At 35.8% G+C, this 27,679-nt stretch overlaps 1 protein-coding gene across 1 annotated transcript in view; it reads right to left on the bottom strand.

Annotated features, from left to right (window-relative positions):
- UBR1 (ubiquitin protein ligase E3 component n-recognin 1) overlaps window positions 1-27,679 on the bottom strand; it is a 166,584-nt gene that overhangs the window by 68,394 nt on the left and 70,511 nt on the right. The window contains exons 6-15 of the mRNA XM_070502794.1: window positions 16,817-16,947; window positions 15,035-15,173; window positions 14,013-14,075; window positions 13,647-13,770; window positions 13,219-13,326; window positions 12,486-12,574; window positions 10,664-10,762; window positions 9,586-9,743; window positions 5,159-5,258; window positions 4,228-4,356 (exon numbers count right to left, since the gene is read on the bottom strand). Of these exons, the coding sequence (XP_070358895.1) occupies window positions 4,228-4,356; window positions 5,159-5,258; window positions 9,586-9,743; window positions 10,664-10,762; window positions 12,486-12,574; window positions 13,219-13,326; window positions 13,647-13,770; window positions 14,013-14,075; window positions 15,035-15,173; window positions 16,817-16,947 (1,140 nt within the window). The remainder of the gene's footprint in view (window positions 1-4,227; window positions 4,357-5,158; window positions 5,259-9,585; window positions 9,744-10,663; window positions 10,763-12,485; window positions 12,575-13,218; window positions 13,327-13,646; window positions 13,771-14,012; window positions 14,076-15,034; window positions 15,174-16,816; window positions 16,948-27,679) is intronic.

Below are 27,679 nucleotides of genomic sequence, written 5' to 3'. Positions count from 1 at the left end.
TGAGTACGGCAGGGAAAGAGAAGTCAAAGGTCACTTTTTTGTTTTTCTTTTTTTTTCATTGCAGTAACATTGGATTATAACATATAACTTTGAGATGTACATCGTAATACATTTCAAATTCTGTGTAGATTACATCATGTTCACTACCCAAAGACTAATTATAATCCATCACCACACATGTGTGCCTAATCACCCCTTTCACCCTCCTCACTACCCGCTTCCCCTCTAGTAACCACCAATCCAATCTCTGTTGCTATGTGTTTGTTTGTCGCTGTTTTTATCTTCTACTTATGAGTGAGATCATATGGTATTTGACTTTCTCCCTCTGACTTATTTCACTTAGCATGAGACCCTCAAGGTCCATCTATGTTGTCACAAATGGTCAATTTTATAATTTCTTAAGGCTGAGTAGTATTCCATTGTGTATATATACCACATCTTTTTTATCCATTTGTCCCATGATGGGCACCTATGTTGCTTCCAAGTCTTGGCTTTTGTGAATAAGCCTGCAATGAACATAGGGGTGCATTTATCTTTACACACTTGTGTTAGCAAGTTCTTTGGATAAATACCCAGAAGTGGAATAGGTGGATCATATGGTAGATCTATTCCTAATTTTCTGAGGAAACTCCATACTGCTTTCATTAGTGGCTGCACCAGTTTGCACTCCCACCAACAATGTACAAGGGTTCCCTTCTCTCCACATCCTTTCCAACACTTGTTGTTTCCTGTCTTGTTAATTATAGCCATTCTGATCGGAGCAAGGTGATATCTCATTGTAGTTTTGATTTACATTTCCCTGATAGCTAATGATGTTGAACATCTTTTCCTGTGCCTATTGGCCATCTGTATATCTTCATTGGAGAAATCTCTGTTCACATCTTGTGCCCATTTTTTAATTGGGTTGTTGGTTTTTTTGTTGTTGAGACATATGAGTTCTCTGTGCATTTTGGATATTAACTCCTCATCTGATATATGGTTTGCAAATATCTTCTCCTAGTTGTCAGGTTGTCTTTTCGTTTTGTTGATGGTTTCCTTTGCTGTGCAGAAGCTTTTTAGTTTGATGTAGTCCCATTTATTCATTTTTTCTTTTGTTTCCCTTGCCCAGTCAGACATGGTAATTGAAAATAGGCTGCTAAGACTGATTTCAAAGAGCATGCAGCCTAAGTTTTCTTGTACGAGTTCCACGGTTTCAGATCTCACATTCAAGTCTTTAATCCATTTTGAGTTCATTTTTGTGCATGGTATAAGATAATGGTCTACTTTCATTCTTTCACATGTGGCTGTTCAGCTTTCCCAACACCATTTATTGAAGAGATTCTCCTTTCTCCATTGTATGCTCTTGGCTCCCTTGTTGAAAATGAGCTGTCCATATATGTGTGGGTTTATTTCTGGGCTCTCAATTCTGTTCCATTAATCTGCATGTCTGTTTTTGTGCCAGTACCATGCTGTTTTGGTTACTATAGCTTTGTAGTGTATTTTGAGATCAGGGAGTGTGATACCTCCAGCTTTGTTCTTTTTCCTCAGGATTCCTTTGTCTATTTGGGGTCTTTTGTTGTTCCATATAAATTTTAGAATTCTTTGTTCTATTTCTATGAAAAATGTGGTTGGAACTTTGATCGGAATTGCACTGAATCTATAGATTGCTTTGGGAAGTATTAACAAAGTTAATTCTTCCAATTCAAGAGCATGGAATATCTTTCCGTTTCTTGGTGTCTTTTTCAATTTCTTTAACAATGTTTTATAGTTTTCAGTATATAGATCTTTTACCTCTTTGATTAACTTTATTCCTAAATATTTTATTCTTTTTGTTGCAATTGTAAATGGGATTGTATTCTTAATTTTTCTGCTACTTCATTGTTAGTGTATAGGAATGCAACTGATCTTTGTATGTTGATGTTGTATCCTGTGACTTGACTGTACTCATTTATTATTTCTGAAAGTTTTTTAGAGGATTCTTTAGGGTTTTCTATATATAAAATCATGTTGTCTGCAAATAGAGACAGTTTCACTTCTTCTTGTCCAATTTGGATCCCAAAGGTCACTTTTTAAAACAGTGTCTCTCACACTGATTTTACCTTGAAAAAGGAATTCTATGGTCAAATAAATTTCAGGAATATCCCTCTTGGAAACTGGCACATTGACTAATAAACGGTTTGAGAAGTTCAGGGGCTTAAAAAAATTCTGTTTGATTTTGTTCAACCTAGCATTTTCCAATCTTATGTGAAGATAGAACTATTTTCCCCCCAAAAATCTCTTAACATTTAACACACAGAATACAGTGGCTCTGAGATTTCCTGCATGGATGAATGTATTAATTGTAGTGTCGTTACCAGAACAAGGGAAGTCAAGAAGAGAAAACACCAGTTGGAAGAAGAAGGAAATGATGAGGAATCTTTTTTTTTTTTTTGAGGACAATTAGCCCCGAGATAAACATCTGCTGCCAATCCTCCTCCCTTTGCTGAGGAACACCGGCCCTGAGCCAATATCCGTGCCCATCTTCTTCCACTTTACATGTGGGATGCCTACCACAGCATAGAGGGCTTGCCAAGCGGTGCCATGTCCACACCTGGCATCCGAACCGGCGAACCCTGGGCCACCGAAGCAGAACGTGCACACCCAACCACTGACCCACCGGGCCGGCCCCAGGAATCAATTTAATATATTCTGAGTTTGAAATACAAATGTAACATTTAAGCAGGAGTATCTAGCACACAAACAAAGTGATACTATAGCTTGGGAGAGTCATCTCTATGAAAGTTTTAATTGAGGTGGTAGGAATAAATGATCTATAGAGAAGATATTGGGGATTGTCTCATTTAGTAGGCAAAGGAACTGGAGGGAAAAGGCAATCACTGAATGAAAAGGGTAATCAATAACAGAAATATTAGATAATATAGGTTTGTGAAAATCAAGGGGAAAGGAAGTTTCAAAAAGACTAAGGTACTCAACAGAATGGAATGCTACAGACATATTAAGTAGCATAGGGACTTAGAGAAGACCTCTGAATTTGGTTACTAAATAGTTCCTTTGAAATTTTTTCAAAAAGCAGTTCCTCTCAATTGGTAGAGGCAGAAGCTAGACTTTGAAGAAGTTTCAGAGGCTAAAGAGTGACGACAGTAAATGTAGGTTGACTTCAGAAGGTTTAGCAGATGTCAAGATGAACAGTACACACTTTGATCTCATCTCCAACAATTACGCATACCCTCCATAAGGGTGAGGGGAGCCAAAAAATACGTGCTGTGGCTAGTTGCTGGACAGTATTTCTTGTCCTTATTGTTCTATAAAGCTACTGTGAAAGATTAGGTCTATTGTGTCTGTGAGTGTGACTGCCACTCTGAACCTGCGACCAACTGCTGGTGGTGAAGCAGAAGAAAAGAGTTTAAAAGACAGATAGAATACAGTTCACAGAGGTAGCAAAGACCAGTAAGGGAGTTTTTATTCTTGTTTTTAAGGATAGGGGAGTCCTGTGTGTTTAGAGGCAGATGAATGAAAGAGTGAGGAATACCAGAGGAGACAACCAAGTAAGCAAACTCCAGGAAGAAATAATCTAAGGATGGGACCAAGAGCCTAGGTAGAGAAAATTAGTTTTAGAAAGCATGAAAAGATGGAGACCGAGAGTGAAGATACAGAGAAACTTAGTTACTGAATAGACTACGGTGAGAGGTACAAACACATCAGAGAAGATGAAAGAATTCACTCAGATAATGTCAATTTTCTCAGAACAGAAATGAGGCCATCTTTCCAAAAGGGAATCTGGCATATGACTATGTGCTTAAATAGGGTTATGGCCTAAAATTACTGCTTAAGGAAATACATTAGTTCTATATTTTGAAATTAATTTTCTTAACGGTTTAACATACACAACAAATCTCTTGATTGAATAAATATCCACCTTTCTCCATTGTTGGAACATGTAAAAGTCTACGCGATCCTAATTTTCATATTATTAATATTCATACCCAAGGAAATAAATAAATAAATGCGTGCTGTATTTTTTAAACCCCACTATCCCCAAAGATAAATGAAACTACTATGGGGCACATTTTCTAATTAAATGTAAAAAACTGAATTTTCCTCCTAAATTTAATAAGACAAATTCAAATATATAAGAAACTACTTAAATAATAAAACTTTATATCAAGGAAGTTGCAACATAAAACTATATTATTAATAACCATTAGAACACTTAAAAAGGCACTGATTCTACTAACGAATTTAACTTACATCACAAGCGCACCACTCTTGGAACATGAGTAAAATATTCTTCAATTGCATCTGTATAGCAATGGCAGCCTCCCAGTCAGGATCCACTTCTATGTGTTGCCCAACCTGTCTTCTGATTTCTTCCATTCCCTGCAAGAAAAAAGGGGTTAACATACATGAATGGGCCCCCTTTCTTTGCTCTTCTACTTGCAAAATAAAAAATTGTCAGGATTCATATTCATATACGCATAGCTTTTTTTTTTTTTTGAGGAAGATTTAGCCCTGAGCTAACATCTGCTGCCAATCCTCCTCTTTTTGCTGAGGAAGACTGGCCCTGAGCTAACATCCGTGCCCATTTTCCTCTACTTTATATGTGAGATGCCTGCCACAGCATGGCTTGCCAAGTGGTGCCATGTCTGCACCCTGGATCTGAACTGGCGAACCGCAGGCCGCTGAAGCAGAACATGCGAACTTAACTGCTGTGCCACCGGGCCAGCCCCTATGCATAGCTTTTTAACATGACTGTTATATTAGGACAGAATGCATGGGTTCAGATCCCAACTGTGTCACTTTCTAGCTTTTTGAGCCTGGTCAAATTATTTCTAAGCTTCAATTCCCTTATATGCAAAATGGGGATAATAATAATAACTACCTCATAAGATTGCTATGAGGCTCAAAAGAGATAATGCACATAAAGTGCTTACTACAGTATCACATAGTAAGCATTCAATAAATATTAATAGTAATAGCAATAGTTAACTAAAGCATACAGAAAGATCTATTAGAGCAGGAACAGTGAGACAGTGTTTAAATTTTATTTCTACTTTGCTAGATAGATTCTTCCACAAATAAAAATGACAACTTGCTAAAAAAATAAAACAAAACATGCAAGATTAGGGTTAAATTTTTTAAAATAAATTTATCTTACTGATGTACAGAAGAACTATAATACCTGCATACAAGTAAGAATCTTCAAAAAAGACCGAAAACCTTCAAGGAACTGTATTCTTAATCTTTCTGTCCATACTGTGGGCTTGCTGATCAGGATATACCTATCATTTCAAGAGACAAAGAAATATTTCACTTTCCTATTTTGAGATAATTTTAAGGTTCTCAGGGCTACAGACAATGTTGATTCATCAAAATTGTGGATTCTAATTTCTTACAATAATTAGAAACTCTGGGCAGTGCTAGAATTATACCAGCAAAACGTGACTGCTCTGTCTATGAGAGAGGTAGTTGTCAAAGCTAAGCCTGACTTCTCCACTCAGAAGTTAGTCTGATTAAGTGAACTTAGAAGCGACCTAGGCTGTCACAACTGGATAAACACAGTATAGATTTTCTAGGACTGTTCGTACCCTTCATCCAAAGGGCCAGCTGAAATCCCTCAGCCTCAAAATGAGGGTCAAAACTGCATGTGCAGGATGTATGCTATTTGCATGGACAAACTATTTTGGAATATTTTGTGAACTATAAAATATTTATTGTGCATTAAAATTACACACTTTTCCCCAAAGGCATGCAGTCGTGAGAATTACAGAAAATGTGCAACATGACTTTGGTCTAAAAGGATTCAACACCTTTGTTGTTGCTGCTGGGGGTTTGGGGCCGGGGGGGTTGGGGTGGGGGGATCAGGAGATTTGAAACAGATTTCATACCTCCAAGTTTTCTTAACCCAGAACTTGGAAGAAGGATGTAAAGCACCTACGTCATCTTGGCTTGCACATCAGGATATATTTGTTTCAAAAAATAAACAGACCCATTTTACCCTACAATTTACAAGATCAATATTTCTTTTGGTTGTAAAGACAATGACTGGTTTCATATCCAATGGGAACAATGTTTATCATGAAACGACTTCTCAAGAAGAAATCATAATGATTATTAAAAATTATTTTGCACTCAATCAATCCAAAGCAATTCCTGTTACACACCAGCGTAGTGGGGATAACAGATACGTATACTGGACACTGCAATCCAAATGTTAAGCGCCAAAAAAAGGGTACAAGGGAAGTAATGTAGGAACATAAAAAAAGACAAGACAACAAAGATAGGGAATTGTTTTTTTTTAACTTGGAAAGATAGTAGGGATTGTGGCTTAATTGTTCCTTTTTTAGATATCCATTAATATGTTGAAAGTACATTAAAAATACAATCATCAGGACTTTACCAAAGAAATAACTTTGAAATACACTAATTACCTTCTAAATCTTTCTTTTAAAATCAAAGTAAAAAAGACTGAAGTTTAAAACCTGTCACAATGAACGAATGGCATCAAAGTTTGGTTGTTTTCTAGAGCACTGCTACTCAAAATATGCTACACAAACCAGAAGCATCAACATCACCAGGGTGTTCTTTAGAAATGCATAGTCTTAGGTTCTACTCAGACCTACTTAATAATAACCTGCATTTTAACAAGCTCTCCAAATGATTTGTAGTCACATTAAAATTTGAAAAGCACTGATGTGGAGAAAAGAACATACATTTCTAGTTTCTAGTGACATCACATAGCATGCCTTACCTCTGTAGCAGACCTAGCAAGTAAAGAAGACCTAAGGGACAGGAAAAAAGGAAAGAGTAAGGAAGGAAAGGAAGAGAAAAGCAGTCTGTAGATATAAATAGGAGGCAAAAGCAGTGGAAGGAGAGGGAGAAAACCGAGGATAGGGTGGGAGAGTAAGGGGGTGATCTGGTTTGAGAGTCTGCTACACTTTTCGGAAACAGGAAGGAATAGGTTAGAGTAAGAAAAGGATAATATTCACTTAGTAGAACCAAGGTTCAACTGCATCTCTTTCCTAAGTTTCAGTTCATAGTGATTTAGCAACAGAAAAACAAAGTATCCCAACAGATAGCTTCCAAAGAGTGACTGACAAACGAGACTAAACAAAGATATTTATTTAGAACGAGGGAGGTAATAATCCCTTCCTTCTACTAGGATGACCTCAGTATACTGTGTTTGTTTCTTGGCATATACCTTAAATGGTATACATTCAACTAAAACAGGTTCAGCAGAGAAGGACAGTGATTCCGAAGACATTTTAAACACGAAATGGGTACTGCTAAAGAAACTGATGCAATTTAATCTAGCGAAGACTTGGCAGATATGTCTGCTGTCTTTAAATACTTTTTCAAGTTAAATGAGGATTGAAGTGGTTCTGAAAGGACAAAGGGAGAGCTAGAACAACAGAATGAAAGCTACAAAAAGACAGAGTTCAATATAAGATAAGAAACTTTCTAACAGTTGGAAGGAGTTACTCAAAGGTTGGAATGCACTGATTTGAAAGAATGAAAATTTCTTGAGGCAGGCTGAACAGAGCTTCTAGTAGTACCAATAAACTTATTTCATGTTGAGGTACAGCCAGATAAGCAGCATATAAGGCGAATCTATGGAGAGCTACAAATTCTGGGAGAATTTAGACTTTATTCTGCAAACAATCTGTGATTATTTCTAAATGATTTAAAAGCAGGGTTTCACGAAGAAGCGGTGAAATCAATAATTATATGGGGAAAGAATAAGATATAACTACAAAATTTCTACAAGACACTGAGAAAATGGGACTCAGAAATTATTTGTTAAATGAAAGGTATATTTGCTTGGTGTTTTAGGCCATGTCTCAGAGAAGGTTTTGTTGTTTGTATATTCTGTGAGGCTACATGATGTAGTGAAAGGAATGTGTGTTTTACAGATAAACAGCGCTAGGCTCAAATCTAAGTTCTGCCACTTACTAGCTTTGTGACCTTAGGGAAACAATTATAATCTACAAATAAAGATTAAATCATCTACCTTAAAAGTGCTGCAAGAAGAAAATGAGGTAAAATAAGCAAATTCCTTGCCACATAGCAGTTACTAATAAATAACACAGGACTCTTGTGAGAGTGAATTACATAAGAACATATATGATAAGTCTAGCACAGGATCTGCTGAACAGGTGCTCAAAATATGTTAATTTTCCCTTCTTGTCATTAGAGATATCTCTAAATAGGTAAGGATGTTGGAGAGGAGCTGTAAGCATCAGAAGAGTGGGGAAATGTTAGTTACCTTATAAATCAAGGACTTTCAAGTTTTACCATACAGTTATGTATCTTAAGGATGTTTTGGCTCTAAATTATTCACCATGGAGAAAAACTATAGTCAGAGATAAACAATAAAATAAAATAAAAAGATAAAACAACAATGTGACTATGCATCACTTCTCTGGATATAAAAATAACTCAGTTACAAGAATACTTCATAGTAATGAGAGCCAAGGTAAAGAGATTCATGCTGTACAACAGACCAAAGAATGATGAATACACTGATTTAATACTGATAACTTTAAGTAGTGCCACTGGAAGTTTTTGTGTATTTTGTTTGTTTTGCGTAACGTAATTTATGCATAATTTGTGAATCACACTGGCTAAATGGTGGCTCATTACTGAATTCATCTACCATCTCTACTTGTACTGAAGATATAACAATTTACAGAACTTTATTCGAAACTGAGGAATTGGTTTTGAGGCAAATTGAGGAAAAGGTTTTGAAGCATTTTCCTTAGTAATATGAAGGATCCAACGCATGGTTCCAGAAATCTTCAAATGTACTTTTTAAATAGACTAACTATTTCTAAGTTGGTTTGGAAGCCTATTTGTTTCCACCTCTCTAAACTTACATAGTCGCTAAAACAAGTGAATAAAATTAGAATGATTTTTTTTCCCCACTAAGGACTATAAATCATATATACCTTAGAGCTCTTTAAAGAGCAAACTAAATGAAATATATTTTGTCTTAATATATTCTCAAAAGAATTTTTGAAGTTTATGAGTAATTGAATAGTTGGTATATCATAACCCTTATAATATTCACTATTTCTAAAATAAATGGAAATTTATTTCTTTTAAAAGTTCAACAATCTCAAATGTGATTCCAACTTTAGTTTAAAAAGAAAATCTTCATTCTCTTCAGGGGAAAACAACTTAAGAAACCTAGGACGAATATCAGTAACTTGGGTATATGTATGGAAAAGGAAGTTAAAAAGAAATTCACATCAAAAAGATCATCTGAAACCATGCGCAAAGGGACTATACAAGAGGGACAGAACAAAAGCACAGTGAGTGGGAGTGAGTGGAAGCCACAGGAATTACGATGGAGATTCATTTAGTGACCTCAAGAGACCCTAAGCTCCTGTGACAGGCCCCTCCTCAGTACTTTATTAACCTGGTTTTAACTCTATAAGAAGTCTTCACTTAAAATATTGACATGAGACAGTAACAGTTTGTTGTATTTGCCATCATTAAAAAGAGAAACCTAGATAACCAAAAGGATCAGAGGTTTATTTATAAGACAGAACAAACAAACACACCGTGTTTAACAAGTACTCTCACCTTTTGACTTGAACAACTTACTTTAGATCACATATTACTGCATATACTCTTCCCAATTTGTCCTGGCTATAACCCTGGAAGTTGAATTTATTGTTTCTGTCCAAGTACTCAGGCAAAACTTCTAGTAGTGTTTCAGTAATGACAGAGATAACATTCTGCTCTTCAATAAGATGTCGGGCCTGCAGAATATTTCAAGAATATTATCTTTCATACTAACTCATTAGAATATGGACTTAATTTATTCATTCATTTGGTTGGTCAATAAGTCATTTTTAATAAATGTTTACTGACTATCAAACGTAGCCTTTAGTCTCACAGAAGAGCAATTTCTGAGAGGTTATTTTTAAAAGTAAAAATTCCATACTCTTCAATAACTAGAAAACACTTGGCTGGACATCCCAGACCGATTACACAGATTATTGACATAAATGTTTACCATTGGTAATCACACATGACAAAGTAGAACAAACACAGATATACTTCATGACTTCTATCACATTACTATCTATTTTGGCACCTCTCCCTAACTCGCAATCCAACATCTCTCCCCCGTTCTTTTCTCTGGCCTTAGAAACAGGAAAGTAGGAATAGTTAACCGAACTGTCCAGAAGAAACAGGAAAAGAAGTAGTACACAAAGCAAGCAGAGTCCTCCACTCTCCTCCCAGGCCCACAAAGCAACATGTCTCATGCAAATGCCTGACTATCATTCTCTCCTCCTGCTTTGTTGTATCTTAATCTCTCCCCTTCCTCCCCTCTTCACCCCCAATAATAACTAAACAAAAGGACAGAAAAAAACTGTTTAATATTGAAAAGGCATTGCTCCTAAGTTACTCTAGAAACTGACAAACCAGCTCTGGACTTCATCAGGACTTTTGGACAAAGGTAGGGCCATCACTCCCAGTCCACAAGTTCCTGGTCCTTGGATACCACTAAAGGATTATTCACACGCAGACACCACTGAGGTATTATTCAATTTTCCAAATTAGCCCAACATAGTGATTCTGACATTGACTTAGTTTGATTCAACATTAAGCAAAATTCTTAAAAAGCAAAACAAGTTTTCCTTAGAAACATTGCAAAGAAATGATCAATACATACCAGAGTAGGAACAGTAAACATCTGAACTGAGAGTGCAGTTACAGAGATACTTCTGTCATGATCATCACTGATATAGTCCTTCTGCAGCTGTTTATAATACTGAAAGATATAATAATAATAGAGAATCAACTATAAATGACTGCTAAAAACGTTTAAAATCCCAATTTTAACAGCTGCTGCAAATTTATTTCTATGTACAAGATGACAAGTATTATAATTCCTATTTCTTAAGGGAAGATAGTATGTTCAACAAAAATATATTAGAGGAGAAAAAACAAAAGACCAAATATGAATTGAGCTACCCAATCTAGCAGAGCTTGAAATGAGAACTATAAAATACCAAAAACAAACAAACACAGGTAAAATCACAGAGGGCTGCAATGGTACAGTATATCCTTTCTCCAAACAGAATCTGGGGCAATCTTTAGCAGATTCTATCCCAGTGGTATAGGGCAGGGGCTATATTTAAACTATTTAAAAACTGATATTACCCAGAAAACCAACCAATCAGATTCAATTCAGCCTTAAACAGAATAGATGCTGGATGCAAGTAACTTCTTAAACTTTCATATAACTTACAACTTCTATATTGGTGCATACCAGCTGAAAATCAACCCTGAGATATTGGGAGAACAAAAGTAATAATACATCCAGTCATGTGTCAAACATAGTGCTAGATCCTTGACCTATATACTCAATTTTATCCATTAGAATTCCTACAAAGTTTAAGAGATAATAATGGTATACAAAAAAAATATCCTCTAAGTAGGGAGAATTGCTTTTCTGCAAGAAAAAAAATCATGTCAGATCACACATATGGTCTAATATTCTATTTCTAAAGAGTTTTGGAACAATACAGTTGACATTTTGAGTTGTGATTATCTTTCAACAAACAAAATATCTTAGTTACTTTTAACAATTTACTGGGGGCTGGCCCCGTGGCCCAGTGCTTAGGTTTGGCATACTCCACTTTTGTGGCCTGGGTTCACAGGTTCAGACCCCATGTGCAGACCTCCACTACTTGTCAGCCATGCTGTGGCAGTGACCCACATATAAGATGGTGGAAGACTGGCACAGATGTTAGCTCAGGGCTAGTCTTCCTCAGCAAAACAAAAGAAAAACCAATCTACTTCATTTCCCTTCGACAGTCATTACTATTTCACTCTCTGCTTTCAATTCCATCCTGAGTCCTACCTCTGTCCTAAGTCTTACAGAACTGTCTGCAATTCAAAATCAGAGGAACCAACAAGTATTTATTGAATACTTTTGTATAAAGTAAAGTAGAAGATTGAAAGAAGTCCCTGATCTGTATTACCTTGCAATCTAACTTGAGGGACAGGCAAAAAACATATAACAATGTAAGGAATATAGAAAAGATCAATAAAACAATATTAAAAAGCTGTGAGTTTGATCTTTATGTTTTAGCCTCAAACAGTTAAGCCTAACTCTTGCCCATCTAATTCCTGCCTCCCTTTAGCATGCATATCTCTTACTTTTCCCTGCTAAGCCTCTTAACTTATCACTTCTACTCTTGTTATAATTTTACTAACAGGCAAATGACTAGGAAGGATGAGTGCATGTGTGAATATAGTAACTTCCCATTGCTCTGTCTAGACAAATACTAGGTCATTTTCCACCTATCTCCTCTCCCAGAAATACTGTTTCCATCCTACCAAATGAGAAAATAAATGAACTTTGACAAAGAAATGAATCATAAAATTAAATTCGTGATTCATGATTATCCCCTTTGTTTCTATTATTTCATTTACAAAAACAGTTTTCTATTTCTATTTATTGGTATCTATTTATAAAGAGCAATTACCTTCACAAATTCCATAGCAAAGTATTTTTTGTATTCCATCTCCATAAAAAAACTGCTGAAGATCAATTCGTGAAGGATCTTACGGGCACCTATAGATCATATTTTGGGGAAGTGGGGGAGTATCATCAAGGCAAAAAAAAATTCCAGCTATTAGAAGTGGCAGAATATTGTAAGAATATTTCACATGCTAATAGACCTCAAGGACCTGATTATGAGCATTTATTACATTAACACTTAATAGCTAGAATTTAAAATACATACATATATTGCCTTTTCCCTCTTTCTCTGTACCCCCTCACTACTTTATATTACTTGATTCTACCTCTCCCAACCCTTCTCCTTTCCTTTTTACTCTATTTCACTCAAAAATACTCTTACTTTGTATCTTCCCTTCTCCATCCCTTGTAGCCTTTCTCTCACCTTTTGCTTTTTGTTCTTTGTCTGGATTTAAAGTGAAAATTAATATAGCTTTAATAATGGCATTACTACATGAATATATATACACACTTTTTTACTGGCCCTGACTAAATGAAAAGGCACTATAATTAAAAGGCAATATCCCTGGGTTTTAACAGAGAAGAATACACATTGATTGATTAACCCTACCTTAAAGTATAATATCTTATCAATGAAGATCACTGATTTAATAAACAAAAGAGAGATCATAGCTCCACTTTAAGGTCATAATCTTCCTTTGCTTCATGGCAAGCAGCATAAGCAAAGATCTACCTACCTTTATAAAGCTTTGCATCCCAAAGCATTAACCTGCTTATGAGACAGGGATTCGCAGAGCCAGGTTCTTCTCTAAGGCATGCTTGGCAAAAGATCTGTCTAAAGTCACCTACAAATAAAAGACATGTAACTTTTATACTTAAAATATTTCTCCCAAAAGTACGTTTCCTAAAATAACATGCAAAAAAATTAACATTAATCCTCTCAAACTTGATGCCAAGAATAATTCTGTCAACATCAAAGAAGCAAGAGCCAATAAAATATTATTTATAGCACCTGAAATGCAATTCTGAAAATTAATCAAAATGTATAGACAACAAAAAATGAAGAAACAAATTTTACTTTACACTCGATATTTTAAAATTTGTGGCTATTTTTAAAAAAACACAGTATTTTAGGAGAAATAAGAAAAACAGGCTAAATGCTTACTTGAATAGCTCATAATTTTGTTCATCCAGGAGCCAAGACGCAAAGCAAATTTCTGATGAGCCATAACCTCAGAATGTAATACTTCTACATGAAGTGGATGCTGAGAGACGTTTTCTGAGTGACTCTACAAATGGAAGAAGTATTTAAAAAAAAGAAAACTAGTTTTAAAATTTTTGTTTTAACTAAGTAATCTACTCAAAAAAAAAATCACATAACCCTTGCAGTTTCAAAGCTCTGGGTCTAAATGCCCCAATCCTATCTTTACTTAGGATGCCAAACTACTCAATAATATAATCATTCTATTTGGGCTCTTGTAATGTGTATTCCTCTTAAAATTCTCTTTTTGTCCCTAATTCAGAAAATTACCTTTATATCTTCCTTTGCTTCCTGGCAAGCAGCAAAAGCACCTGCTTTAACAGCCCGACGACCCTAATTATAGACAAAAATAAGAATTAAGTAGTGGAAAGACAATCCCAATCAACAAGTAATATACAGCCCAAAGACCTAAAGAGCTCTAAATTATTAATCACTTGTCAACTGCCTAAAAGTTGCAAGATGGGCAATACCTGGAAGATAAACACAAATGTTTAAAACCTTTATGAAGTTTCAGAACTTTCCATACCACTATTAGAGAATTTCTGTACACTAGGATGCTGGATTTCCTGCTTGGCAAGAATGCCAGTTCTTTACTTATTTCTATCCAATAATAATAACGCAGGCTTACTAAACTTCTGCTATATGTTTTAAACACTTTTCATGAATGACTTAAAGTTCCTCAACGCGTGTTCCATAACACACTTCTGGTCCACTGGTGGTGTGGCCAGAATATTGATTCCTCAAGTCCTAGAATCACTACACTAATTATTAATTGCTAATGTCATGCTGCTTCTTACAATATATTAGATTCCTCTTACGGGCAGGGATTAGTTTACTATTCCTTCTATATACCTGAGGAACACATTTTGCTTTGGATGGATATTAAATAAAAGCTAAGCCATAGAATCAATATTATTCTAAGAATAGTTTTAATAAACAACATTAAAACCTCACAAATGATCAACTTTTCCTAATTCATGCATTTATTCATTCATTCAATAAATAATTATAGAAACAGACTAAACTTGAACTGACAATCTTAACTACTCTTTGCCAAATATATTCAGTAACTTTCTAATAATTTAGAATAAAAGAGGAAAGTTAAAAAGTTATCTAAAATTATGATACATACAGAAAAATCAAGTTTTAACCAATTTACTTGGAATATAAGGAATAAATGAAGATGGTTGTACCTAACACAATACTAAGGCATTTGGCAAGAGCTCAGTCCACACTTGACTTCTAGAAAGCTGAGGCAAGACAGCAGCACAATTCAAATGAAGCTCACAAACCTCTTTGTCTATGGCAGTGGTGTGCAACTGGGCCTCTGCAAGCTCACAGTCAAGAGCTCTTTGTAGACTATATATGACATGGTCATATGAATGGTGTTCATCATTGAAAAGTACACAATAATATCTTTCATTTTTCTCCCTGTTAAAAAAAAGATATATATTCAAACACTACAACAAATAAACAAAAGAAAATGTGAAAAGTGACTAAAATACAACACCTGTACTGAAGCAGCACTGTATAGTCTCTTACATATGAGAAACTACCACTGTAAAACTGATACAGGAAATGATTGTAAGGGTACAGTGCCATGAAAGTTTAAAAGCCGTGATAAATGTATTACCTTTTCCATTTTTTCCCCCGATTTTTTTTATTACTTTCAGTTTAGTCGCAGTATGTCTTTAATACCACTCTTAACTCTTACTAATCTCCCATTTTGACAAAGGGAGACAGGCCTTGGGCTCAGAACCTTCAAGCAGGCAATGATAAATAATAAGATTTTATTTATTTTATTGAATTTATCTTTGTTTTTACCTTCTATTTATTTTAAGTGATACTAGTTTTTTTGTTGTTGTCTTTGTTTTTGTTTTTTTGGTGAGGAAGATTGGCCCTCAGCTAACATCTGTTGCCAATCTTCCTCTTTTTGCTTGAGGAAGATTGGTGCTGAGCTAACATCTGTGCCAATCTTCCTCTATTTGGTATGTGTCACACTGCCACAGCAGGGCTTGAGGAACAGCGTGTAGGTCCACGCCCGAGATGCAAATCCATGAATCCCGGGCCACCAAAGCGGAGCATGCAAACTTAACCACTATACCACCAGGCCGGCCCCAGTGATACTAGTTTTATAGTACGTTTAAGTCAAAAAAAAAAAAAAGTATACAGATTTAAAGTGCCAGCACTACCACTTAACTGAGACCTTGGACAGGTTACTTAGATTTTAATCTTGCTAAGATGACAGTGCCTCTTCCATCTCTAAGAAGAGTATAACATCTATATTTGAAAGCAGTGTGAGGATCTTACAAAATATGTGAAAAAAGCTGTCATGGGCTACATTAATATCAGATGTTATTATCAGTTTTAAATAATTTACAATATGTTTTTACAATACACTCAACTGATCCTCATAATTCTAAGGGGCAGATTTTCTCAGGCCTCTTCTAACTTAGAAAACAGAGGCTCAAAAAGACTTCTCCCTGGTCTCAAAGCCAACAAACAGGGAGAAGGACTAGTATTCAGATCTGTGAACCTGCAGTCCAGTGCTGCTGTCACATACACACGCACACTTAAGCAACTCTCTCTTTAGGCAGGCAGACTGCTAGTATTATGTTTACCAACACAAAGTCACTTAAAGACTTTAACTGATATTTGAAATTAAATCAACTGTATTTGAAATTAAAACCTTTGTGGACACAATCTCTGACGACCTTTATTTTCCCAAGCAGTTTATGGCCCAGCAAGAGTCAAAATAACACATTTAATATCTTTATAAATTAAAATTCTTAATTCTCTCTCCTTCTAAAATAAAACAATAAAAAAAATCAGTAAACTCAAAGAACAATGGCATTTAGATTTGTGATGCTATTACAGAGACAGAAAAATTCCCACAAGGCCAAAACTTTATCTTCATATCAGGTCTGGAATTCCCTTTCGCATTTGTAAGTTAACAGTAAATACTACTGTCACTGAAAGACTTACGGGTGTTGGAAATTGCTGATTTTCAGGTTAAAATTTTGCAATATAAATAACCACCACTAAAACTTCTCTCTTTTGAAAAATTTCCTTACCTTATCCGGAGTTCAGGAGGCAGTTCTTTTTCCTCTTCCCATATAGTCATTTCTACGATATATCTTATCACTGCAGGGAATATTTTCCTGGCTTGGGCAATTACCTCTTCATTCAATGGACAACGTAAATTCTGTAAGAAAGTACAGAAAAACATACTACCAACACTGTATACAAATAAATGAATGAGGAACATGTGATTAATTTATAATAATTATTTTAATGAATTCATTACACCATCCTCCAGGAATGAATTTAAGTTGAGCTGAAGAGGGTAGCTATTAACATCAGTTTAACTTAACTCCTTGTGGCCACGTTAGTGCTACAGATGACAGAAAGGAAAGGAGGCAGAATCATGAAGCCCCCTCTTTTAGTGATGCTCTCCCTTATGAATGTTCTTCTCTGCCTTTCTGAGTAGCCTAATTACAACAGTATCAAAGAATAACTGGTTATCCCTTACAGCTTACAGAAAACTTTTCTTATAATTTATTTCAACTGATCCTGATAGCCACTCTGTAAGAAAGGCAGAGAATTAATGACATTTAAAGGATAAGGAACCCATCTAAGGTCAAAGAGCCTATAAATAGCAGAAGCAAGACCAAAACCTGGGTCTTTTGACTCCCACAAAAAAAACAATGTTCTTTTCATTACAGAACATCACTTCCTTAATAAAAAGATTGTTCAAACCAATCAGTTAAAAAATGCATTTAAATGCTCTAAATCATAAGCCATTAGGGAAATGCAAGTCAAAACCACAATGAGATAACTAAGGGTGGCTATAATCAAAAAAGCAGATAATAACAAGTGTTTGCCAGGATATGGAGACATTTGAACCCTTATACACTGCTGGTAGAAATGTAAAATGATGTAGACAATTTGGAAAGCAGTCTGACAGATGCTCAAAATGATAAATATAGTTACCATGTTACCTAGCAAATTCCACTCCTAGTATCTATCCACAAGAAATGAAAACATATGGCAGCATAAAACCTTATACATAAATATTCATAGCAGCACTATCCACAATAGCCAAAAAGTGCAAACAACCCAAATGTCCATCAACTGATGAATGAAAAAATAAAAAGTTATATATATATATATACACATACACACACACACAATGGAATATTATTTAGCCATAAAATGGAATGAAGTATATGCTACAATGTGGGTGAACCTTGAAAACATGCTAGATGAAAGAAGCCAATCACAAAAGACCACATATTATATGATCCCATTTATATAAAATGCCAAGTACAGGCAAATCTAGAGAGACAGAAAGTAGTTTCGTGGTTGCCTAAGGCTGGGGAGTTTGGAAGAAATGGAAAGTGACTGCTAATGGGTATAAGGATTCATTTTGGGGTGACGAAAACGTTCTATAATTGACTGTGAGGATGGCTGCACATCTCTGTGAATATACTAAAAAAACAGTGAGTCGTACACTTTAAATGGATGAATTTTTTATATGGTATGCAAATTATATCTCAATAAGCTGTCTAAACAAAGGAGTAAACAGGAAAAAAAGTATAGTAGCTCTCTAAGACCAAAAAAGTCCAACAGAAATTCAGTATCAGGCTTTTAATATTAAATTGTAACCTACCTGCTATAGACTGTACTAATGGACTATATTTATGCTGTGGTCATTAAACCATTAACCTAAACATTTCTTTTTTGCACCTATTCTTTCTCATTTCCCAATGCTTTATGATTTCTATTATTACCCTCTCTCCACTATGTCACCTTTTCTCTAGAGATTTTGCTCAGAAGTCTTTGCTAGAGAGAGAGAAAAAGAGTGCCAAAAGTACTAAGACCAGTATTGTCCACTACATTCCTATTTCTTATCATTTTTAGCTCAATATATCCTTTCAGCTCTTCAGAAAAGTAGACTGTGGTGATGAGTTAAAAGATTCCACTCATTACTTCCACACTATACCAATAGGAAGAAACTTTCAAGGAAAGCAATTATAGCTTAGAAAATAAGAAGGTCAATAAGAGGAAACAAAAGTGCTATAATCTAAATAGAAAAAAAAAAATTAACACTTAACCTAGAAATGTACTGCAGGACTAGAGAGAAACTTCTTTTACATATACCGGAAAGGAGCCTCTCTTCAAAACATATTGCCAAATGCTGGATGATTGGCTGATCAGTATCAGCCAGGTCTGATTACACTGGTAAATCCCCATTATGGCTGGCACTGTGCCATGCATCTGGCAGAGTATAGACTGCATATTCACCAAAGCAGAGACGAAACAAAACGCTAAGTACACAGGACTGTTTGTGTTGCATGAACTGATCAGTTACGTGCTAGCTATAAAGTGTCCTTCTCTCACCTCCACATCATGAATCAGTTTCAGAATATCCAAATTTACCTTTAGGATGAGACTGAATGACCAATCACTCTTTGAATCTAATTATAAATCCAAAAAGATAAGATTAGTTCAAGACTAAATTCAGTGTTCTGAGGCCATTTGATTCAGGAAAACCCCCCAAAGACTGGAACCCCATGAGGCAGAGGGAGGGAGGCTAGTTTTGTAAATTCTATGAGCCAACTTAACTCCCAAGGATTCTCCAGTTACTTAAAGAGCAAAAACAGTCTCCTAGAATAAACAGTTATGGAATGAAGAGGATATAAAAATCAAGCCACAAAGTAATCTCTGATTATATGACAAAACACTCCAGTACCTTTTAAAAAATATTAGCGGAGGAATTTGAAATAATCAGAATTAAAAGCGTTCTTCAAACAAAACAAAAACGAGAATGAATTAAAAGGGTTAAAACTAGATAGACTGTTTCAGGTAGTGGATATCTGGTGATATTTAATCAGGTAATAGGCACTTGATAACTATTTGTCAAATGAAGGAATAATCATTTGGGATCAGGACAAGTAAAGGAGTAACAGAGAAGAGGCAATCTAAAAATAGAGTCCTGAATGACATGGGGGAAGATGCTAAGAATAGGTGAATGGGTAAAGAATATATGAATATTCTTTGTATTATTTCTACTTTTGTAACTTTTTATAAATTTGAAATTATTTCCAAATTCAAGTTTAAAAAAATGTGCTGGAGCCCAGAATCTAAAGATCTGAATTTCAGGCCCAACTCTACAACTGACTAGATATGCAAACCTGAGGAAGTCACTTAACTTTACTGAAGCTCTGTTTCCACGCTATCACATAGAGCTACTCTATGTACCTCATAATGCAGAAATGAGGATCAAAGGATACAATGCATGTGAAAGATCTTTGTTAAATCTAAAGTATTACACAAATGTGAGGTAGTACTAGTATCAGAAGTAAGAAAAGGTAATGGGAAAAGCAATAGGTATTGAAAGACTAGTAATAATAATACTAACAATGATGACAATGATGATGACAGCTAACATTTACTGGGTCCTTACAGTATGTCAGGCATATTCTAAGGCTAAGCACTTTACATGTATTTTCTCATTTAATCCTCACACCCCTGTGAGGCAGGTGCTATTATCTTCAGTTTAGAGATAAAGAAACTGAAACACAGAAAGGCTGAATAACTTTGCTGAGGTCAAAGAGCTAATTAGGGGAGTTTAAAGCAAACCGAGAACACCTGTCTCGGAGCTCATGCTGTTGTGGTCTAACGCTTCTACTCAAGGGAAGGGAACACATTTTACTTCTCTAAATATAATTCCATTTCTTTCCATTTAGAGTTTTGTAAAATAGGGTATACTACATATGTGAGTGATCTCATATCACAAATATACAGAATACTAGAGGTTTCTTAATGACAGACCATTATCCTTTGTCAACATATTGCAAATTTTTCCAGTTTGTCATTATTCTCATGACTTAGTTGTTTGCTATAAAGAAGTTATAACTTTTTGTACAATCCAACTTATCAATCTTTTCCTTTTTATGGCTTCTGAATTTTTTTTAATTGAGTAAACAATAGGTTACAATCTTGCGAAATTTCAGTTGTACATTAATGGTTGTCAGTCATGTTGTAGGTGCACCACTTCACCCTTTGTGCCCACCCCCCACCCCACCTTTCCCCTGGTATCCACTAAACTGTTCTTAGTCCGTAATTTTAAATTCCTCACATGAGTGGAGTCATATACAGATTATCCTTCTCTCGCTGGCTTATTTCACTTAACATAATTCCCTCAAGGTCCATCCATGTTATTGCAAATGGAATGATTTTGTTCTGTTTTGCAGCTGAGTAGTATTCCATTGTATATATGTACCACATCTTCTTTATCCATTCGTCTGCTGCTGGGCACTTACGTTGCTTCCATGTCTTGGCTATTGTAAATAATGCTGCAATGAACATTGGGGTGCATAGGACTTTTGGGATTGCTGACTTCAACCTCTTTGGATAAATACCCGGTAGTGGGATGGCTGGATCGTATGGTAGTTCTATTTTTAATTTTTTGAGGAATCTCCATACTGTTTTCCATAGTGGCTGCACCAGTTTGCATTCCCACCAGCAGTGTATGAGGGTTCCTTTTTCTCCACAATCTCTCCAACATTTGTTACTAGTAGTTTTAGATATTTTTGTCATTCTAACGGGTGTAAGGTGATATCTTAGTGTAGTTTTGATTTGCATTTCCCTGATGATCAGCGATGATGAGCATCTTTTCATGTGCCTATTGGCCATCAGTATATCTTCTTTGGAGAAATATTTGTTCATGTCTCTAGCCCATTTTTTGATTGGGTTGTTTGATGTTTTGTTGTTGAGTTGCGAGAGTTCTTTATATATTATGGATATTAAGCCTTTGTCAGATATATGACTTGCAAATATTTTTTCCCAGTTAGTGGGTTGTTTTTTTGTTTCAATCCTGTTTTCATTTCCCTTGAAGAAGCTCTTTAGTCTGATGAAGTCCCATTTGTTTATTCTTTCGATTGTTTCCCTTCTCTGAGAAGGCATGGTGTCCGAAAAGATCCTTTTAATACTGATCTCAAAGAGTGTACTGCCTACGTTTTCTTCCAGAAGCCTTATGGTTTCAGGTCTCACCTTTAGGTCTTTGATCCATTTTGAGTTTATTTTGGTGAATGGTGAAAAAGAATGGTCAATTTTCATTCTTTTACATGTGGCTTTCCAGTTTTCCCAGCACCATTTGTTGAAAAGACTTTCTTTTCTCCATTGTATGCCCTCAGCTCCTTTGTCAAAGATAAGCTGTCCATAGATGTGTGGTTTTATTTCTGGGCTTTCAATTCTGTTCCATTGATGTGTGCACCTGTTTTTGTACCAGTACCATGCTGTTTTGCTTACTGTAGCTTTGTAGTATGTTTTGAAGTCAGGGATTGTGATGCCTCCCGTTTTGTTCCCTTTTCTCAGGACTGCTTTAGAAATTCGGGGTCTTTTGTTGTCCCATATGAATTTTAGGATTCTTTGTTCTAATTCTGTAAAGAATGTCATTGGGATTCTGATTGGGATGGCATTGAATCTGTAGATTGCTTTAGGTAGAATGGACATTTTAACTATGTTTATTCTTCCAATCCATGTACATGGAATGTCTTTCCATCTCCTTATGTCGTCATCCAATTCTCTCAGAAAGGCCTTGTAATTTTCATTATATAGGTCCTTCACTTCCTTAGTTAAATTTACCCCAAGGTATTTTATTCTTTTTGTTGCGATTGTGAATGGTATTGTGTTCTTGAGTTCTTTTTCTGTTGGTTCATTACTGGAGTATAGAAAGGCTACTGATTTATGCAAATTGATTCTATACCCTGCAACTTTGCTGTAGTTGCTGATTACTTCTAAGAGTTTTCCAATGGATTCTTTGGGGTTTTCTATATATAAGATCATGTCGTCTGCAAACAGCGAGAGTTTCACTTCTTCCCTCCCTATTTGGATTCCTTTTATTCCTTTTTCTTGCTTGATTGCTCTGGCCAGGACCTCCAGTACTATGTTAAATAAGAGTGGTGATAGAGGGCATCCTTGTCTCGTTCCTGTTTTCAGGGGGATGGTGTTCAGTTTTTGCCCATTGAGTATGATGTTGGCTATGGGTTTGTCATATATGGCCTTTATTATGTTGAGGTAGTTTCCTTCTATGCCCATTTTGTTCAGAGTTTTTATCATAAATGGCTGTTGGATCTTGTCAAATGCCTTCTCTGCATCTATTGAGATGATCATGTGGTTTTTATTCCTCAGTTTGTTGATGTTGTGTATCATGTTGATTGATTTGCGGATGTTGAACCATCCCTGTGTCCCTGGTATGAATCCCACCTGATCCTGATGTATGATTCTTTTGATGAATTGCTGAATTCTGGTTGCCAAAATTTTGTTGAGAATTTTTGCATCTATGTTCATCAGTGATATTGGCCTGTAGTTCTCTTTTTTCGTGGTGTCCTTGTCAGGTTTTGGTATCAGCGTGATGTTGGCCTCATACAATGTGTTAGGAAGTGTTCCATCTTCCCTAATTTTTTGGAATAGCTTGAAAACTATAGGTATTAAATCCTCTCTGAAAGTTTGGTAGAATTTCCCAGGAAAGCCATCTGGTCCTTGGGTTTTATTCTTTGGGATGTTTTTGATTGCTGTTTCAGTCTCTTTCCTTGTGATTGGTCTGTTCAAATTGTCTGCCTCTTCTTGAGTGAGCTTTGGGAGACTGTAGGAGTCCAAGAATTTATCCATTTCCTCTAGGTTATCCATTCTGTTGGCATATAGTTTTTTGTAGTATTCTCTTATAATCTGTTGTATTTCTGCAGAGTCTGTTCTTATTTCTCCTCGCTCATTTCTGATTTTGTTTATTTGAGCTTTCTTTTTTTCTTTGTAAGTCTGGCTAGTGGTTTGTCAATTTTATTTATCTTCTCAAAAAACCAGCTCTTTGTCTCATTGATCCTTTCTACTGCTTTTTTCGTTTCAATAGTATTTATTTCTGCTCTGATTTTTATTATTTCTCTCCTTCTGCTGACTTTTGGCTTCATTTGTTCTTTTTTCTCTAGTTCAGTTAGGTGTGCTTTAAGGTTGCTTATTTGGGACTGGCTTCTGAATTTTTAAAAAATGTTAGATTAGAAAGCTCAATCTACTTCAAGATTACTTTCTAAAATTCACCCACATTTCCTTCTAATAAGTTTCTAATTTCTTTTCTAAAAAAACTGTTTAAGAGGCCGGCCCCATGGCATAGTGGTTGGGTTCAGTGCTCTCGGCTTTGGTGTCCCAGGTTTGCAGGTTTAGATCCTGTGTGCAGGCCTACATCACTCATCAGCCATGCTGTGGCAGCAACCCACATACAAAATAGAGAAGGACTGACACAGATGGCAGCTCAGGGCAGATCTTCTTCAGCAAAAACAAAAAACAACTGTTTGAAATCCTGGGCATTTGTGGAATTTATCTGATATTAACACTGATCAAGCTTCCCCCCCACCCCAAATGGGTATCCAATTACGTACCCCAACAATCTGAAATGCTACCTTTAGTACTAATTTGGGTTTAGAGTCTCTTTTCTACTCAATTATCTGTTATCTATTCCTGTACCAAGAGTCACGTTATTTGGACTACGAGAGCTCTTTAATACATTTTAAATCTGTTAGACCTACTCACACTCATAACTCTTCTTTTCAGCTTTTCCTGGCAATTCTCAAAAATTATTTTTCCAGAAGAACTTCTGATTACTTTGTCAAGTTCCAAAAGAGAATTTGGCTGTTACTCTGATTGGAAATATACTGAATTTATAGACTAATTTTGGAAAAAATTTTACCTTTGTAATACTGAATCTTCCAATCCAACAATGAAGTGTGTCTTCTGATTTTTCTTCTTCTCATGCCCATCAGAGTATAGTTTTAAAGTTTTCTTAAAATAGAGCTGGCAGATTTCTTGTTTTCTTCCTAGGTATTTCATCTTTTTTCTGAGGAAGATTAGCCCTGAGCTAACATCTGCCACAAATTCCTCTTTCTGCTGAGGAAGATCAGTCCTGGGCTAACATCTGTGCCCATCTTTCTCTATTTTATATGTGGGACGCCTGCCACAGCATGGCTTGATGAGTGGTGCGAAGGTCTGTGCCCAGGATCAGAACCAGCGAACCCCGGGCTGCCAAAGCGGAGCACACAAACTTAACTGCTGAGCCACCAGACAGGCCTCAGTATTTAATCCTTTTTGATGCTATAGTGAATGGGATCTTTTCTTCCATTATATTTTCTAAAAGCTATTGCTTCTAAGGGCATTCAAGAAATATTTGTTGAATATATTAAACAGAGAAATTAATGATTTTTAACATAAGTTCTATAACCAACAACCTAAGCTCTACTATAGTTTCTAATTCTTCTTCAGTTAATTTTCTTGAGTTTTACACTATACAATCGTGATTATTTTCCCTCCTCTCCAATATTCATGCATTTTATTTCATTCTATTTGTCTATTTGATTGATTTCCAGAATACTGTTATGTAATAATAGCAACAGTGGATTTCCTTATCTTGTCTCTATTTACAATGGAAATATACTAGTGTTTCGTCATCAAGCATGATTAATGGCTTTTGACTTGAAACCAATAATTCTGGAAGAAACTGAGAATGTTATCAAAGAACTACTTTCCCCAAAAGTGCCAGGCACAAATGGTTTCACAGTTGAATTTCAAAAAGGGTTCGTTCCAGGAATGTAAGCATGACTGTGTTATATTTCTCTTTTAAACTTGATTCCACTTGCTAATGTTTTATTTAGGATTTCAGTATAACAACTATTAATAAACCTGATCTGTAAATTCTGTATTTTGTCAAATCTAAGGTCAGTGTAGTGTTGGCTTTATATAACAAATTTGGAAACTCCCTTTTTTTCCCTCTATGCTCAGGAACAATTTACATGTTTTTGTTATTTGTTTGGTGTTTAAGTAATTGAGTGATTTTATTTCTTATTTTTGATCTTTTTATTACTAAAATTTTTTAAAGAAAGAAAAACAGGAAGATCAGTATAATAAACACAACTTTTACCTAAATTCAATAACATTATTTTTCCATATATGCTTCTTTTTTGTTGTTCAACTATTTTAAGGTAAAAAATAATCATATTTTACCCCTCAATACTTTAATATGTATCTCTAAAAAAAGAAATAGACATTTTCCTACATAATCATAATACCATTGTTAGACATAATAACATTAACAATAATTTTAAAATATCACCTAATATCTTGACCATATTCAATTTTCCTAATTATTCCCCAAATGTCTATTATATTTTGTTGTGTATGTCTCAAGTTGTTTACATCTATATGAATCTCCCAACCCGACCCCAGCCTTTTCATCTTCATGACAGACACCAGGACAGTTTTTCTATAAGAAGTCCTACATTCTAGATTTATCTTGAAATGTCCTACTTTTGTTTTTCTTTTTTTTTTTTGAGGAAGACTGGCCCTGAGCTAACATCTGTGTCCATCTTCCTCTACTTTATATGTGGGATGCCTGCCATAGCATGGCTTGATAAGCGGTGCCATGTCCGCACCCGGGATCCAAACCGGCAAACCCCGGGCCACCAAAGCGGAATGTGTGAACTTAACCGCTGCACCACCGGGCTGGCCCCTGAAATGTCCTACATTTAATACTTATCCTCCCTGTAGTATTCTTTATCTTCATCTCTCCCCTGCATTTCCTATAAACTAAAAGATCTCAAAGCTTTAATAAGTTCAAGTTAAACATTTCTTTTTTTCTTTTTTGGAAGATTAGCTCTGAGCTAACTACTGCAAATCCTCCTCTTTTTGCTGAGGAAGACTGGCCCTGAGCTAACATCCATGCCCACCTTCCTCCACTTTATACATGGGACGCCTACCACAGAATGGCTTTTGCCAAGCGGTGCCATGTCCGCACCCAGGATCCAAACCAGAGAACTCCAGGCCACTGAGAAGCTGAATGTGCGAACTTAACTGCTGTGCCACTGGGCTGGTCCCCAAGTTAAACATTTTTAACAAGAATATTTCATAAGTGAGGCAATATACATCAATTTTTTTTTTTTTTTGCTGAGGGAGAGTCGCCCTGACCTAACATCCGTTGCCAATCTTCCTCTATTTTGTATGAGGGTCACTGCCACAGCATGGCCACCAACAAGTGGTGTGGGTCCATGCCCAGGAACTGAAGCTGGTCAGCCAAAGTGGAGTGCACCAGACTGAACCACTAGGGCTTGGGGCCAGCCCCTGTACTTCAATTTTTTTAACAGCTTGAGATAGAATTCACGTGCCATTCAATTCATTCAAAATGTACTATTCAATGGTTTCTAGTATATTTACAGATATGTGTAACTAATACCATAGAGGTTTTAGAATATCTTCATCACCTCAAAAAAAAACCCCAAAAAACCCATTTAGTGATTGTGTGCCCCCCATGCCTCCATCCTCCTGGGCCTAAACAACCACTAATCTACTTTTATCCCTATGGATGTGCCTATTCCAGACATTTCATATAAACAGAACGATTTAATATGTGGTCTTTTGTAACTGCCTTCTTTCACTTAGCATAATGTTTTCAGGGTTCCTCCAAGTTGAAGAATGTTTCAGCACTTCACTCCCTTTTATAGATAAATAATATTCTACTGTATGGATATATCACATTTTGTTTATCCATTTATCAATTGAAGGAAATTTGGGTTGTTTCTACTTTTCATTATGAAGAATAATACTATTCTATTACCCTGTAATAATACTATTTTTATAACGATAGTAATACTATTATGAACAATGCTGCTATAAACTTTCAGGTACAACTACGTGTTTGAACACTTGTTTTCAATTATTTTGTGTACATATTTAGGAGTGGAACTGCTGGGGCATATGGTAACTCTACATTTAACCACGTGAAGAACTGCCAGGCTAGTTTCCAAAGTGGCTGCACCATTCTACATTTCCACCAGCAGTATATGAAGATTCGAATTTTGTCATATCCTCACTAACACTTGTTATCTGTCTTTTTG

Source organism: Equus asinus, chromosome 2, assembly GCF_041296235.1.
Source record: "Equus asinus isolate D_3611 breed Donkey chromosome 2, EquAss-T2T_v2, whole genome shotgun sequence".
In the NCBI taxonomy this organism is placed as follows: Eukaryota; Metazoa; Chordata; class Mammalia; order Perissodactyla; family Equidae; genus Equus; species Equus asinus.
This window is presented reverse-complemented; position numbering and strand designations above follow the sequence as displayed.